Raw genomic sequence first — 15,230 nt, forward strand, 5'->3', positions numbered from 1 at the left:
CAGTTCTAAGTTGGGTTGAATAATTTTTTACTTTCCATAACCGAGAGGTTTCAGAGTAAACTTGCAAGCAAAAATGCAAAACTGGCATCCAGCTTGTCTTTCTGAATAAATAATTTCAGTTTTTCTCATGTTACTCAGTGCAGCTACTGTGCATACACTTCTCTTTCATTCAGACTTAGTGCTCTTTTGAACAAAGACTGACAGTTTATTCTTATGATATCTGCTAAAGCCAGTTATTGTGCTTACTTATGCCTGTAATTCCTTCCCGCTTTTCAATAATGGGCAGATGAAACCTCCCAACTAAAAAGAAGGTCCTTTTGCTACCTCCAGCGTAGGCTCAGGACAGACACACTTGACTACAACTTGTCTTTTTTTCAATAGGATGTGTGAAAAGACCTCAGGTATTTCAAGACTTGTATGAGTGCAGAGTGGAGACAACTCAACTTTGCCTGTGATTGTTACTTGGTTCAAAGTCATGTATGGTCCATACCGACACTTTGCACATGCTTTTTTTGATAGGTAACTTTTTTGTGCTTATGTGCTTTAGCCCCAGTTCAGCAGTTGACCACACAGATAAATTGTACTCTTGACTGCACAAATGTTTTTAGAAGTATCAGCAATGCTTTATGTGCATGCAAAATCCTATGAGTCTGAATTACCTGAAAACTGTTATTGCCAAAACTGAAGCTTATGAATTATCACTGTTTGTTATGTCATTTTGTAGTCCAGAAATTGCACTTAAGTTCTTACCAGTTTCACCATCAGCTGTGAATGTTTCGGTACCCTTCTGTATTCCAGAGATTCATACTGCCTAGCTCCTGCATTGAACCTGTCCTACTTGAACTTGCCTTCAGACCTTGAAAATATTTAGGTTGCTTTTAAGCCAGCAGGCAGTTACAGGCACAAGAATGTGTCTTCAGTTTTAAAACTTGCATAAATTCCTTACTGTTCATGGACAAGGAAGTGTGATACGGGGTGAACCTCTGATAACTCTTCTCACACATTATTGCAATAAATTTTGAGGCTCACTATTCTGTGATGGCAGAAAAGCTACTGCATGCTTTCCCAGTTTGTAGCTTGGGAGAAGCAGAGGTATTACCTAATCCAGTTTCAATGTGACTGCACTATCTTTCAGCACAGATTTGAACTCTGCCCGGAGGTGCCAATTGGTTGAAGCTTAAATGATCTGTTATTGTGCAATAGAAACATATCACCTTTATTCAATCAAAATATTCTTGCATGTTGATCCACAAGAAATTTGATGGCTTGGCAGCGGCTTAGGGTGCAAAACCTTTCTAGACTGCTAATTGAAACATTCACAATCTCCCAGTGACAACATACTACTCTGGATGTAGTGCTTTGAATATCTCTGGAGTCTTAGAGCAATTTGATAATCTGAATCTTCCTTTTTTTCGTTTGGTACTTTATTTCCTAGAGAGAAAGAAGAGCTGTTTTCCAGCAGCTATGCTGGTTTTACCTCCTTGCTTCTTCACAGAAATAGTAATTTTTCCCCGTTCCCCCTTTCCTGCTGTTGTAACCAGGATTTGTTCCCACATGCAAGCAAGCAAGCGGTGGCAGGGAGAGAGAGGGGGAGGAGTTCAGACTCGCTCTGCAAATACATACAGACATATTAATCTAAACTGATGCCTCAGAAGAAAAGTCACAGATGAAGCAAGCAGCTAATGATGGCTCAGTCAAAGGCTCTCTTAGTGCTGGAAAACTTTATAGGTGGGAAATTTATTCCTTGTTCCTCCTACATAGACTCCTATAATCCGTCCACCGGAGAGGTCTATTGCAAGGTGCCAGACAGTGGCAAAGAAGAGGTGAGTACTATCCAGATGTACAAAGAAGTGAAAAATGTTAAATGCACATAACAATAATCTTTTGAGTAAGAGAGGCTGACAGTAAGAGAACAGTAAAATAAGTAAAGTAAGACTTCAACACTTAAATGAGCGAGTTGTAGTTAATGTTGTAGCGCTGTGTAATGCTGATAATGTTGCAGTGCTGTGTAATCCCCTCCTGTGTCAGCAAATGCTGTTATTTTTCACATTTTGCTACTAGAAAGTTGCAGTCTGAATCCTAAGGTGATATGAATTAACAAAACTTCAGTAGCTTGCATGGAGCTCCGTTAGCTCACATGGGAAATGTCGTGTGCATAAGTTAACAATAATGCTCAGATTGGCTGGAAGTATAAACAGTCTGTAAGGGAGAAAAGTGCTTATTCATCTCTTCTGTAAATAAACTTAGAGGCACCATATGTAACTAAATGTGTTCTCCCTTAGTGTCTTGATTATTTTCAGTTTTCATTTAAAAGGATTTTTGACTTGTTGTCTCTTCTCTGAAGATGGTAAAAAGCTTCCTTCTGGATCTCTTTGGTTTTGGTTTAGCAGTTGGATATTCAGTGGAGGTGATGGAGTGGCTGTAGTGAGTGCGTTTCTTTATAACATACCCTGTTTTCTGCGTGAAAAGGTTTCCTGATCCCATACTCTCTAGCGGGATCAATGTTTTCACGGTACCTTGTATGTGTGCAGGTGTGGATGGGCAATGACATTCATCAGAGGAGCTGCAGTTTCATTGATGCTACTTTATAAGGGACCTACAAGTCTGTGTCCAAAATAGTGCTTCAGATTTAGTTGAAGAGAGAAGCTGCTGGTGGATAAGCTTGGATAGCACAAAGGACTTGGAAAATATTGACAAGTAGTAGCGGACAGTATTTTCAAAATTATATTTAAAACAAACTAGTACTGTCTGTAGCCCTTCACTTGCACTTCAGCCTTAGTAACATCTTTTCTCTTTGCTTCTCTCAGCAGAAACCTTTGCACTGTGATTTCAACTGGGTAAATATTTGTTAGATGCTGATGACCAAGGGTTAAAGAGTAACAGAATAAATACGTATAAGTTCATTATAACCCTAATTATATCTGAACAGACTTCTCTTTTATGTGCAGGTCCAAATCTTCCTGTCCATTCATTTGCAAAATCATTAAAAGATATTTGAGAATACCAGAACAGCCTAACAAAGTAGGCCTCGGGCCACTCTGGAGATACAGTTGAAATTGCCAAGAGCAATGGCTTTTCTCTTTCAGTTTCTGAGTTAGTGGTTGTATGCAGCAATGGGAACCCAATTTAAAGACCTGTAAATTTGGTGAGTGCTTTAGTCCTACCTTTAGACTGCTCACAAGAAGGTTAGGCTCTGCAGAGCTGGTGTCCACTGATGACTGATGGAATATGCTGAAGAAAATGCAATCACATATCACTTGATGTTATCTAGAGATACCAAAATAAGCATATAGGCCTGAGTTCAACAAAGAACTCAGGATGCTGGTTTCCAGCAAGGTGTAATGCCCAGCTAGATATTTTCTTGGTTAATATTAGTGGAAGATTAGAAGGTGAAAGCAAATCTGTTGCTAACTCTGGAGTTTAACACCACTTCAGCTGCAGTAGCCATTTCAACCCCTTTCTGCCAAAAACACTGAATGCAATTTTTCAGGGGTTAGTTTGTTCCCCTGCCTAGATGTCTTAAATTCTGAATAGCAGTGCAACAGCAGGCTAAGCAGGTGCCCTGTATCTCCAAAAGACAGGCTGGTGAGGACTAATTAGTACTGGCAAATATCGACTTTCAAAAAGCCTCTCTTTAAAGAACCTTTCTCCTCTCCATCATCCCCTGCGAAAGCAAAATCATGTCTTGAGAGCAATATAGTTTGGGGTATTTTGATATCAACCTTTTACCATCGGTCTGGATTGTGTGTTGTTTCTGTGTCTGTCTTGTGCAGAAGAGGAAAGCAGAAGGAAGTGTTTCAGACACACAAGTTCATAGTTGAATTCTTACATGTGTTTTCTTTGTGGCTTGACTGTCTTTGCTGCTTTTTGCTAGTCAAACTAAGTAACTTTAACTTTTGTATGCTTTCTTACATCTGTACCAATCTCTCCCCTTTTTTCCTCTTGCCTTTTTTAGATGAATCTACTGGCACTTAATTCCTTCCTTTACTAGTTTTCCCTTCTACTGCCTTTGAAAAAGCAGCATTTTTGTCCTTCTTCTAAACCCACTGAAGGGTTAAAAATGCAGATAGTCTTAGTTATTATCTCCTGTCCTGGCAGCACCTGGTGGAAAAGGCCACAGAGGAAAGGACAGATGAGCAACAGCATCACAAGATGGGAGGGTGGAAGAATAAGTTAATTAGTGAAGGTGGTGTGGTTTCACAGAGGGTGAACCTTTTCAGGGTAGCATGGCATCTGCACCGGACTCGCTCAGGAAGCTGCAGTTCCCCTTTCCCAGGCCTGCTTTGGTCCTGCTTCAGCTGTTCAGTGACTGACAGCCTGCTATCATCAGCACTTGAGCAGTAGGCTGTTGAACTAAAGTTGAAAGACTAGAGTCTAGGTTTCTGGGCTTGGCAATGATCCATGTGACCTTGTGCATGTTGGTTTATTTCCTTCCTTGGCCTCTGTACTGGTGTTGCTCTGGCTCTCAAACTCTGGGTCTTACTTTTATGAGGACCGTAAATTCTCATGTGCGTGGGAGGGGGAAGAAGAAGGGGTAGGTAGATTTTTTCCCTGCTTGAAATTTTGTGCCCTCATTAGTAAAACATCATTGGAGTGTCTGTAAAATATTTTGTGATGGTTTTTATAACACCCATCACAATCTGAAGCGTTGCCTAAAAAGACCATGGAGAAAAAGACTCCAGGCCAATTTAATGTGTAAGATAAGATAAAGAGAGCAGTAGGCCTAGAGGAATACACACTGCGTGCACGCACCCAGACAGTGGTTCTATGATTTTATAATAAGGTCCATCCAATCCCAGGTCTGTCCACCCCTGGTTCTGCCCCGTTCTGCCCCAAGACACTCCTTTGGGAATTGGGTCTGGGGGCGTTTGGGATACCTTCTTTCTCATCTTCATCTTCTACCAAAGCACTTACAGTCCTTGGAGTTCCTCCAAAGCTCTGGGCTTGAAGATTGCTTCGTCTGTGTGATATTTCCTGGTCCAGGCCTAGAGTGAGATGTTCTTAAACAGGGGTGTTTTTCTATAATTCTACCTTGGAAAAAGACTAAATACTCTAATGGAATTTAGAGACATTGATAAAGGGTAAGGGATATAATACAGCTACATTAAAATCTACATTTACTACACAATTAGTTTTAAAATCTACAAAATCTAAAAAAATCAAAAAAAGCTCTGAGGCATCAGAAGGAACAAATTTGGAACTCAGTTTTGCAGAACTGGTGGAAAGGAGCCTTTAGTGACTGCATGGGAATCAGCAATGTGGCAACATTTGGAGAGGTCATAATGGTCTGATTAATATTACATCAACATCTTCCTAGTTACTGATTTTGGCAGATTTCCAAAATCTAAAGGAATTTCATGGCAAAAATTTTGGGAAACCGGCTAAGAAAGCTTTGACTAAAAACCCATCTTGATAAGACATTGGGAACAATGAAGAAGTGATACATAGGAAGAAAAATTGGAAAATAGGACACTTAATTAAAACGTGGAAGGATATTGATGACCATCTTAGTCTGAGACTGGTAAACATCAAGAAGGAACTGCTTATAAATCAATAGATGCAGGTAACTTCCACTCAAGAGTCTGGAGGAAATGATTGATGGGAGAGAAAGCTTTTGCTTTTTCTTTCTGAAAGAAATTTCAATCCTTTGAAGCCTAGTCTGCTTCAGAAAAGTGCTGGTTATCTGCCACTGTTCAGAAGAAAGGTCAGGCTGAAGGACCATGCAGCACTCATGTACATCTCAAGTGAAATACTGATAAGACCGGTATGCATTTATATAAATGCATATAATGATCCTTACCTGTAGGTTTCAATAGGTGTCTGATGAGAGAACTGATTAAACTCCAAGAGTTTAGAAAGGACTTTTTTTTCTTGTGAGGGAATTAATGAATTTCTAGCTGTGATCTGGTAAAATAAAATTTTTCTGAGTGTCCATTCCCTAAATATATTCTTTGTCCTTGCTTAAACCAAACGGTGCAAAGAGGAGGAAATCAAGGGCTAGCAGGGCATATAGTCTGTTCTTTCCGCAGCCCCTTACTTTCATCATTGTCTGGTACAGTTGAAGTCCTGTATTGCAAGGGCTGTGGATGTTTAGACTGAAACAGCATTTGCTCCAGGGGAAATTCTTCCTATATTCTTCATGAGAGACAAGATTCTGCTTCGGTTTGGTCAGTTGCACTTGCTGGTACCAGTTGACCAGTCCAGCATTTCCTCCAGGCCTGAAGGGTTGCCTGCAAGTTGCTGGAATTTGGAGAAAAGCAAGAGTTCCCGTGGAGTTTTCTTTTCTAGATACTCTATTCCAATAACACTTCTTGAGTTATAGGATAGTGTCTTGATGACAAAGGAGAAGCTCTAAGGAGATGTCATCTTCCCAGCAGTGTGATCTGGATTACTAACCTCTGAAATATAGATTCATCTGCTGAGTGTTTGATACTTTCTTATGCCTTTCATAAACATTCACCAACCCTCTTTTACTTTTTAAGGTGGAAGCTGCTGTCAAAGCTGCCAAAGATGCCTTCCCAATTTGGTCCTCAAAAAGTCCATTGGAAAGATCTCAGATCCTGAACAAATTGGCAGACCTGATTGAACATGACCTGGAAGCATTTGCTCAAGCAGAGTCAAAGGATCAGGGTAAAAGTTGGAACTGTTCATCTCAAGTGTGTCTTGTTGATTATTGAAATGGAGGATTTGGAGGAAATTTTTAATATGGTATAAACTGTTGGAGCAAACTGGAGTTGATGTGCATGAACTTTGAAGAAATTTTGGATTTTGGATTCCTGGGGCATTCTTGCTTTTCAAAATTGCTGATATTGATTTCAGTTATTAGGTATTTGGAATGCATTACTGGTGGGGGGCTGTTGTCATTGACTAAGGGTTGCACTGTGCTGGGGGTTACTTGGGCGCAGGACGAAAGACATTTCCCAAAAAACACGCGAATCAACTTTCAGAGCAGAGTATAAAGCACTGTTTCTATCCATGATAACAGCACTGTGCTTGCTTGGTTTTGTTTCAGGAAAAACTATTACATTTGCCAGAACAGTGGACATCCCTCGAGCTGCATACAACTTCCGATTCTTTGCCTCTTCCATCCTTCACCACGTCACAGAGTGCACTGAGATGGCAACCATGGGCTGTGTGCATTACACCTCAAGGGCACCTGTTGGAGTTGGTATGATGATCTTGACATGCTGAATAGCTTGGCAAAATGTCTACCTCAAATGCGTCTCAGCAAAGAGAGAGCATTTTTTCAACAGCATTTATTGTCTCTGAGTCATGTGCGAAACATGGCTTGTCCGCTAAAGCATCAGCAACTTCACATAAAATCACTTATGCTACTTCATGGCAAAAAAAAATTATTGCACACCATAAAAAGCCAAACCTGCCAGCTCTCACCCTCAAAATCTCTCCTGTGTTTTGTTCATGTGAGTCTTTGTAAGTAAGCATTATGGCTGTTGGTCAGTGAGGCCTGCAGAGCATTTAACAGCTAATCCTGCAGAGAGAGCAGGATACTCCTCACCTTTGGGAAAGCAGTAGTTGTTTACAATGAGTCTGTGACCTGAGTGCACATGGGTGGATAAACCAGTTCTAGCTGGGGAACTGCTGAACTCAGCCACTAGATGCTGCTGCTGCTTCAGAAATGAAGCAGCTATGCCGAGCTGACAAAGTAATGGTGTTATATTGATTTCATTATTAGGTTATATTATATATATATAGTATAAATAAACATATAGCATTAAATATATATGAGTGCACCACATTTACACTTGAATTATTTAAAACATAAATTTGGCTAAGCTAGTGGACCCATTTGAAAGTTTTCTTGAGCAGTGGAGAACATGACTACTTCTGGTAAAATCACTCTCATAAGGAAAAGTCCCTCATTGTATCTACTCCATCAAACAGCAAGAAATCCTGTGGCTTTTGTGAGGAGTCACACCTAACAATCACAGATTTTTTTTCGTAATTTCTTATAAATATGTAAAGCGAAAATATTCCTACAGGCAATTACTGAAAATAATTCTAGTAATTGAGCAATTTGTGGGAACAAAAGTTTTGTACAGTGATAAATTTTGGCACTGATGAGTTAGACTAAAATTTATCTGTAAAATATGTACTATATGTTATACACACTTTTGTAATATTAATACTGAAAAATAAGAAAAGCTTTGAAGAGTAAAAGAAAGCAAGAATGATCTGAGCTAACACATTCAGCCTGGAAAAGAGAAAGCTCTTGGGAGACCTAAAAGAGGGCTGAAGAGAGACTTTTTATAAGGACATGTAGTGATAGAGCAAGGGGTAATGGCTTCAAATTGATGGAGGGTAGGTTTAGATTAGATATTAGGAAAAAGTTCTTTCCTGTGAGGGTGGTGAGTCAGTGGAACAGGTTCCCAGAGAACTGGTCAATGCCCCATCCCTGGAGTTGTTCAAGGCCAGGTTGGATGGGGCTTTGAGCAACCTGGTCTAGTGAAAAGTGTCCCAGTCCACGGCAGGGGAACTTGAACTAGGTGATCTTTAAGGACCCTCACAATCCCTATAATTACCTTCACCTGCTGTTTGCTAATAGAAAGTATTACCACAGAGCAGTTGATGTAAATGATTGTTATGGCTAATCTTGCATTAACGTTCCTAGGAAACACTGAAAAACTTTCTGTGAATATCAGATTCTGTCCTGAAGAAGCAGCAAAACTTTGATTCAGAAAGTTCAGCTGATCACTTTTAGAATCATTTGCACAGTTCTTTTAGAAAGTTATTTGTCTGAAAGAAGTGCTGCAAATTTATCATACAATTGTCTGGAATTAACAGCCACAGCCAAATTCCCTTCATAAATCTTAATTGGTGTATAACTTCTTCAGGTTAGAGAAACGAGTTTTGTATCCCAGCAGGTTGAACTTCGGTCTTTGATTTGCTTTGTAGCTGGTTTAATCAGTCCTTGGAATTTGCCGCTATATTTGTTGACCTGGAAAATAGCTCCTGCCATTGCATGTGGAAATACTGTGGTTGCCAAGCCAAGTGAGATGACATCTGTCACAGCTTGGATGATGTGCAAGCTCTTGGAGAAAGCAGGTAAGTCCTGTAGCATGCTAAGGAGGGTGAATGGGGTGGAAACGCTTGTCTGTGCACCATTTTCTTGGTTTTTTTGTTGTTGTTGTAGAAATCAGAAGGTGCTCAAAGGCTTTGGGAAAGACTGCTGTAGCTGAATGTTGCACTGGAGAAAAAAAGCTCTCCCAATCCTCACACTATCCCATCCCTCCAACTCCAACTATTGCCCATTTTTGTCCGCTATCTTCTGATGAAAAGTTTTTGTGGGTCTCCTTTGCCCCTCCTGCACTCTGCTTAAGGATGTCCTTAAGTCTGTGGTGCCAGCAGACGAACCATGAGACATACAAGAGTGAGAATCAACTCTTGGTGTCTGTGTCATGGCTGTATTTGGTGCCCTGTGAACTAAAACTGGAAGGATGATTGTTTCTTCCCTGAATGACTGAAAACTGGATCTCTGATGCATATCAGATGAGATTGACTGATCAGTGGAACTGGTTTTATCATTTAACCCATGATCTCCAGAGCTATTTAATACCATGCATTTCAGCTTCTACCTACGTTAAGGGGTCAGTATTTGACACCCTGGAGTTATGGGTGATTTTCTAACTTCTGGGACAAAACACAGTGAAGTGAAACCTGCTGAGCAATGGGAAAGGTACAATGACTGTGTGCCTTTCTTCCTACCAGGGGTTCCTCATGGGGTGGTGAATATAGTGTTCGGAACGGGCGCCAAGGCAGGAGAAGCCCTTGTCTGCCACCCCGATGTGCCTCTGATCTCCTTCACGGGAAGCACACTGACAGCCCAGCGGATCACGGAGAAAAGTGCTCCACACTGCAAGCGGCTTTCGCTGGAACTGGGAGGCAAAAACCCCGCCATCATCTTCGATGATGCCGACTTGAGCCAATGCATCCCCACCACCCTGAGGTCCAGCTTTGCCAACCAGGTTCCTTTCACCTCCATAGCATATAAACCCTGTTTGCAGCAAGGAGGGGAGTGTGTCCAAGAGTTTGTGTGCATCTGCCTATACCTTTTGATCTGTAAATTGTCAAGGTCTGTTTTGAAATTGTGTTGTGAGAAAAGCCAAAGTAGAAAAAGGAACAAGGTTTCATTATTGCATAAGCAAGGATCAGAGTAATAAAGGGCTCGTCTTTGTGCTCTCTATCAGAAGGTAACAAGGTGTCATTACTCCTCTCAAAAGAGATACACTGCTTATCTCTCCAGGAAGGAGCTGCTGTTAAGTCCGATCGTGCAAGTAAGTGAGAAGCTGGAATTAAATTAGGAGACTTCCCCCAAATTTTACCAACATTGTTCTTCCCTCATCACCACCCTCAGGAGAGATTACCAAAGCCAGGAAACCGTATCAGGGCAAAGACTCAGAAAAATAGCTTGGTATCAGAAATGGATTATCAGGAAATGAAGACAGAGATCATTCGGAATTGGAAATCACATTTCCTATGAAAAATGTTGAAAAAGAAGGCATGGAATCAATGAAAAATCAAATCTACTTATGGTAGTGACTACATTATCCTGATATTTTTTCTTCTTTTCCTTCCCTTTTCCTTTTTTTATCTGGAAAAAAATCCCACTTTACAGTGCTTGATTTATGGAGTTTGCACTTCTGAGGGTGTGGGGACACAAGTCTCATTGTGTGAAATGTCTCCTAGGATGCATCAGTAGTACAGTGTAATATGAACCAATATTGTTGATTTTGTATTTGTTTCTTTCTTTTTGGTAGGGTGAGATCTGTCTCTGCACCTCCAGGATCTTTGTTCAGAGGGGCATATACAGTGAGTTTTTGAAGAGGTTTGTAGCAGAGGCCAAGAAGTGGAAGACCGGGAATCCCTCAGATCCTACAGTCGATGTGGGAGCACTGATAAGCAAAGAACATCTAGAAAAGGTGATATTACACAGAGTTTGTAATTTCATCTCATCTTCTAGAGGGCTGCGTAAGGTGATTTCAGAGGTATATGGAAAGGATCATGTCCTCTCCAAGATCAGCTCTGAGGGATGATGATTCAAAGCTCTTATAAGGCATCTTTTTTATGAGGTTTCTGTTGCTTCTGGCTTGGGATCACACGATTACTCTGAAGAAAATAATTTAAAATTACAAAAAAAAGTATTTCTTCCTGTTTGAATGAAATAGAGCTCAGTAACATTTTCATGGATTTTAATAGTGCATTTGCCTAATGAGTTAGTTGACAAGCTAAAAGTCTTATTTTTGTATTGCTCTGGCAAATTCTGGGGAGTACAAAACACATTTTCCTAGAACTGCTTGCAGTAATTTGGAATTGCCTATGTGTGGACAGTGGCTGAGATGATGCACAGTTAAACATAGTCGGCTTTAGTGGCTTATATGAAATGAATATTGTGGTGTCAGAGAGAGTTCAGGGAGAGCAGCTGCTCATATCCCAAAACTATCCAACACAACCAGCATAAGCAAGAAAAAAAAACCAACAGACTGAGAGAAAGCCAGACCTTTGTCATGCTTTCTGATGCCTCAGCAGGTTCTCTTGTTCTGAAGTAGAGCGGTAGAAACACCTGCTTCCCGAGGTCCTCTGTCTGTGGCTCCATAAAGGACTTCCAAGTTTAACCTACCAAGGTGCCTAAAAGAAGAACAAGAAAAGGAAGCCCTGTGGTATCTCTCTGGGCTTTCTATAAGGAGAGAAACCAGGCAACAATTGCGGAAAGGCAGAAGCAGATCAACAGCATGTCTGATGTGTTCAAGGTAGCAAGCATATGGTGGCAGCAGCCATGGAAACATCTTTAATAATTTATTGATGAGATTTTCTGTGGCATTCATGGCTTCATCATCCTAATGGCATGTAAACATTTAATAAGCCTGCCTGTGAGCCAGGAAAATATTACTGATCCCTTGGAGTAAAGGAGTGAACCATGGCATGGAATATGTGGCAGACTGCCCTAGAAGAAGGGAGGGAGGCTCTGGGAGCACACGTGTTTTCACCAAGGGCCCTACCCTTTTGACAGTACTTATCCAGAAGGATCAGCAGTGTTGCCTGCTAGGCTAGTAAGTTAGGAAAGAGCAAACAATTATTTTTTCAGCAAGAAATACAGAGCTTTTCTTTAAAGAAACATAAGAACAAAGGAAAGCTGCCCTCTGTTGTAGGAGGGCAGTATGTTCTAGCTGGAGTTATTCAGGGGCTCCTGCTGATGTGTGGACCCTCAGGATTTGATGTCCTTTAGCACTGATGTTTTCCTGTTGCTTCCCCAGGTAAGAAACTATGTGAAGAAAGCCCAGGCTGAAGGAGCCAGAGTCCTTTGTGGAGAGGGAGTGGATGCTTTGGATCTCCCACCTGGCAACCAGAAAGGCTATTTCATGTTGCCCACAGTTATTACTGAAGTTAAGGATGAATCTTGTTGCATGCAAGAAGAGATCTTTGGTCCTGTGACATGCGTGGTAGCATTTGACACAGAAGAAGAAGTGATCAAAAGAGCCAATGGTGTGAAATACGGCTTGTCGGCCACTGTGTGGTCCAGCAATGTAGGACGGGTTCACCGGGTGGCACGCAGGCTACAGGCTGGATTGGTGTGGACCAACTGCTGGCTTGTGAGAGATCTGAACTTGCCATTTGGTGGGATGAAAGCCTCAGGCATTGGAAGGGAGGGAGCAAAGGATTCCTACGAGTTCTTCACTGAAGTCAAAACCATCACAATAAAGCACTGACATAGGTAAAAGGAAGTATTTTAGAGTAAAATAACTGACTGTAATTTGAGTTACAAAAAATAAATTACAGTAATTTGAGTTACCAAAAATGGCTCTCTAGAACACAGGCTGCTATTGTGGCTATCTTTTTCTTGAACAAATAATATCAATGACAACTGAAAACAACCATCTCGAAATGCTAATGTTGAAGGCAGCTTTTCATGTTGAATGAGAAGATCACTGTGGACTCCACAGTCAATCCATCCCCAGCCAGATGACTTGCCTATTTTATGGATCCTAAAGCTTATTGAGTATTCGGGTCTCAAAAACCTGTCTCTCTAAGGCAGATTGGAGAAAGAGGGATATGTGACTGTACCTCTGGTTGATGAATTACCCTGAGGGACAAAGCGACAAGCACATGGTAAGGCTGATATTGTAATGGGAAACAGTCCATTTTCACTCTAAACAGTATGGTCCAATATCAATCCATATTGCACTTCACTGATATCAGATAAGGACTAATGCTCTTCAACACTGAAAGCCTGAGGAACTACCTTTAATTTACTAAGTGGTTTTAAACCATGGGATCATGAAATTCTCATTATATTCATGGAGACAATAAATATTTTAGTTATAACCTGCTTTATAGTGTGCAGCTGAATCATCCTAATGCCTGATCTCTGACTATTTTGAAATTAAAGCCTTCTTTCACTTCTAGGCCTCAGTGATGGTGGTTTTTAACATCCCTTCACAAAAGTATGGCTGCATCCCAGACAACATCATTCTTCATTAATAAAAACTAGGAATGACTCCTAAGAGAACTAACTGTTGGAAATGTTTGTCACCAAAATGTAAAATCACTTTCAACTTTTCCTTGTCTGTTTGCAGAGACTTTTTTTTTTAAATTGGGTGTATCATAAAATTGCTTGCATTCAACAAAAAGATGTATAGAGCTGGATACACATTTATACCCATTCCCTCTTTCCCCCTCCCCCCGAAAAGGTTAGCTTGCTACTGAATTTTTAAAGCAACCCTTCATGATTTGTTTTTCAAGTTTTGAGCTGCATTTCACAGTAAACAAAGTTGCATGGAGTTTCATAAGTGCCTGTATTCTGAGAAGAGCTAACAAATCATTTGGATATTTTTACAGGGCTGTTGGGGGGGGGAAAAAAGGGCCACATAAAAAATAAAAAAAATAGATGAAAAATTATGACTGAAGAGAAGTGAAAGAATGGAGTAGCAAATAGCTCTCTGCTGCTTCTTTGCACACAAAAAAGAAAATACAGAGAGATTTGGGGTTAATAAAAAATGCAATTATATTTGTGGTTTATAAATTTTCTAAAGTTATGGAACTATGATGTGCAGGGCTTATTATTACCTTATAAAACTGATGCAGACCATCTAGAGGAGTCTCTAGGCCAATATATGAATACCAAACCATACCTTTGTTTTGATATTTCTATTTAAGGTAAGTTTTTTGCATGGTTTACTTTTCGAGAGTATGTTTTCTAGATAGGATTAATATTTTCTTTCCAGAGTTTGGTGAAGCTCATGCTGGATTTGCACTTTTCTCAGCAAAATAAAATGCCTACAGGCTGTTTCAAATTACGTCTGCATAAAGGCAGTCTTTTCTCTCTCTTTGAGTAGTTTTTGTTGAGAGAAGTCTCTATAGTAATTGTGATATTGTCCTCACTTTCCACAAATTGTGCCAGGTCCTCTAAAGGTTTTAGAATAGGGGATGGATCCTTTCAGGAGTATTTTCTGCATGTGTCCTGAACTGACTTAAAAGCTGATTTTCAGAAGTCTATTAGAAAATACGTTTTATCACAGAGCTGAGGCCCAAGTCTGTGATGAACTTTGACATCTCTGAATCCCACCTGGTTGCAGGGCAGACCTACCAGGCAGGCTGGGGCTCTGGGCTTCTGATGGATTTGGTGCAAGTACACCCAGCTGAAGACAAGTAAAGGAAAATAAAAGGATATAAAAATTATAGGCTTAGTGAATTGATGCATTCTGAAGAAGCACATTTTATTTAAAAACTCTGTCTAGGTCTATCCATGACCAGGTGGTGGCAGCAGAACACTGCTGTGTGTGCTTTGTTGTTTTTACCTCCCCCAGTCACACGTTTTGCCGAGAGGGGAATGAACAACTATATCAGTGCATGCTCCATTCTGCCTAATTTTTTTTTTTTTCTATTTACAAATCCTGTTTGGAAGAGCAGAAGAACCCAAAAGCTGTAAAACACTTCATTAGCTGGGGGTGGGAGGGCAGACATTTTCAGCAACAGCAGATGGGATATTGCACAATTAGGAGACATGGATGGATTCCTTCCACCACCTGGATCTGTTCTAGGTTCAGTCTTATTGAGATGAATTTGCTTTCAGGTGCTGATTTTATCTTTGCATTAGATACCATGGAAGACTTCTATATTTCACATACTGGAGGCAAAGGCCTGTGTGTCATCTATATGTTTCTGGCCCAAGACATCAGAGGTATTTTATAGAGAGGTGGAGTAGTAGGAGGGGTGGG

The 15,230-nt window shown here is 40.6% G+C and overlaps 1 protein-coding gene across 2 annotated transcripts; it reads left to right on the top strand.

Moving 5' to 3' along the window:
- Positions 1-87: 87 nt before the first annotated feature.
- ALDH8A1 (aldehyde dehydrogenase 8 family member A1) lies at positions 88-13,338 on the top strand. 2 transcript variants are annotated; one of them, XM_050316825.1, is made up of 7 exons: positions 88-1,823; positions 6,483-6,630; positions 7,013-7,168; positions 8,914-9,063; positions 9,727-9,983; positions 10,776-10,937; positions 12,270-13,338. In XM_050316825.1, exons 1-7 carry the CDS (start codon positions 1,683-1,685, stop codon positions 12,720-12,722), a joined length of 1,467 nt encoding a protein of 488 aa, XP_050172782.1. In that variant the 5' UTR covers positions 88-1,682; the 3' UTR covers positions 12,723-13,338. The 2 variants fall into 2 exon arrangements, with proteins under 2 accessions (XP_050172782.1, XP_050172783.1); XM_050316826.1 differs by having other exon boundaries at positions 1,675-1,823; positions 8,880-9,063.
- Positions 13,339-15,230: the final 1,892 nt, after the last annotated feature.

The sequence above is a fragment of the Myiozetetes cayanensis genome, unplaced genomic scaffold (genome assembly GCF_022539395.1).
Source record: "Myiozetetes cayanensis isolate MyiCay16 unplaced genomic scaffold, myiCay2020 scf2-11, whole genome shotgun sequence".
Classification (NCBI taxonomy): domain Eukaryota; kingdom Metazoa; phylum Chordata; class Aves; order Passeriformes; family Tyrannidae; genus Myiozetetes; species Myiozetetes cayanensis.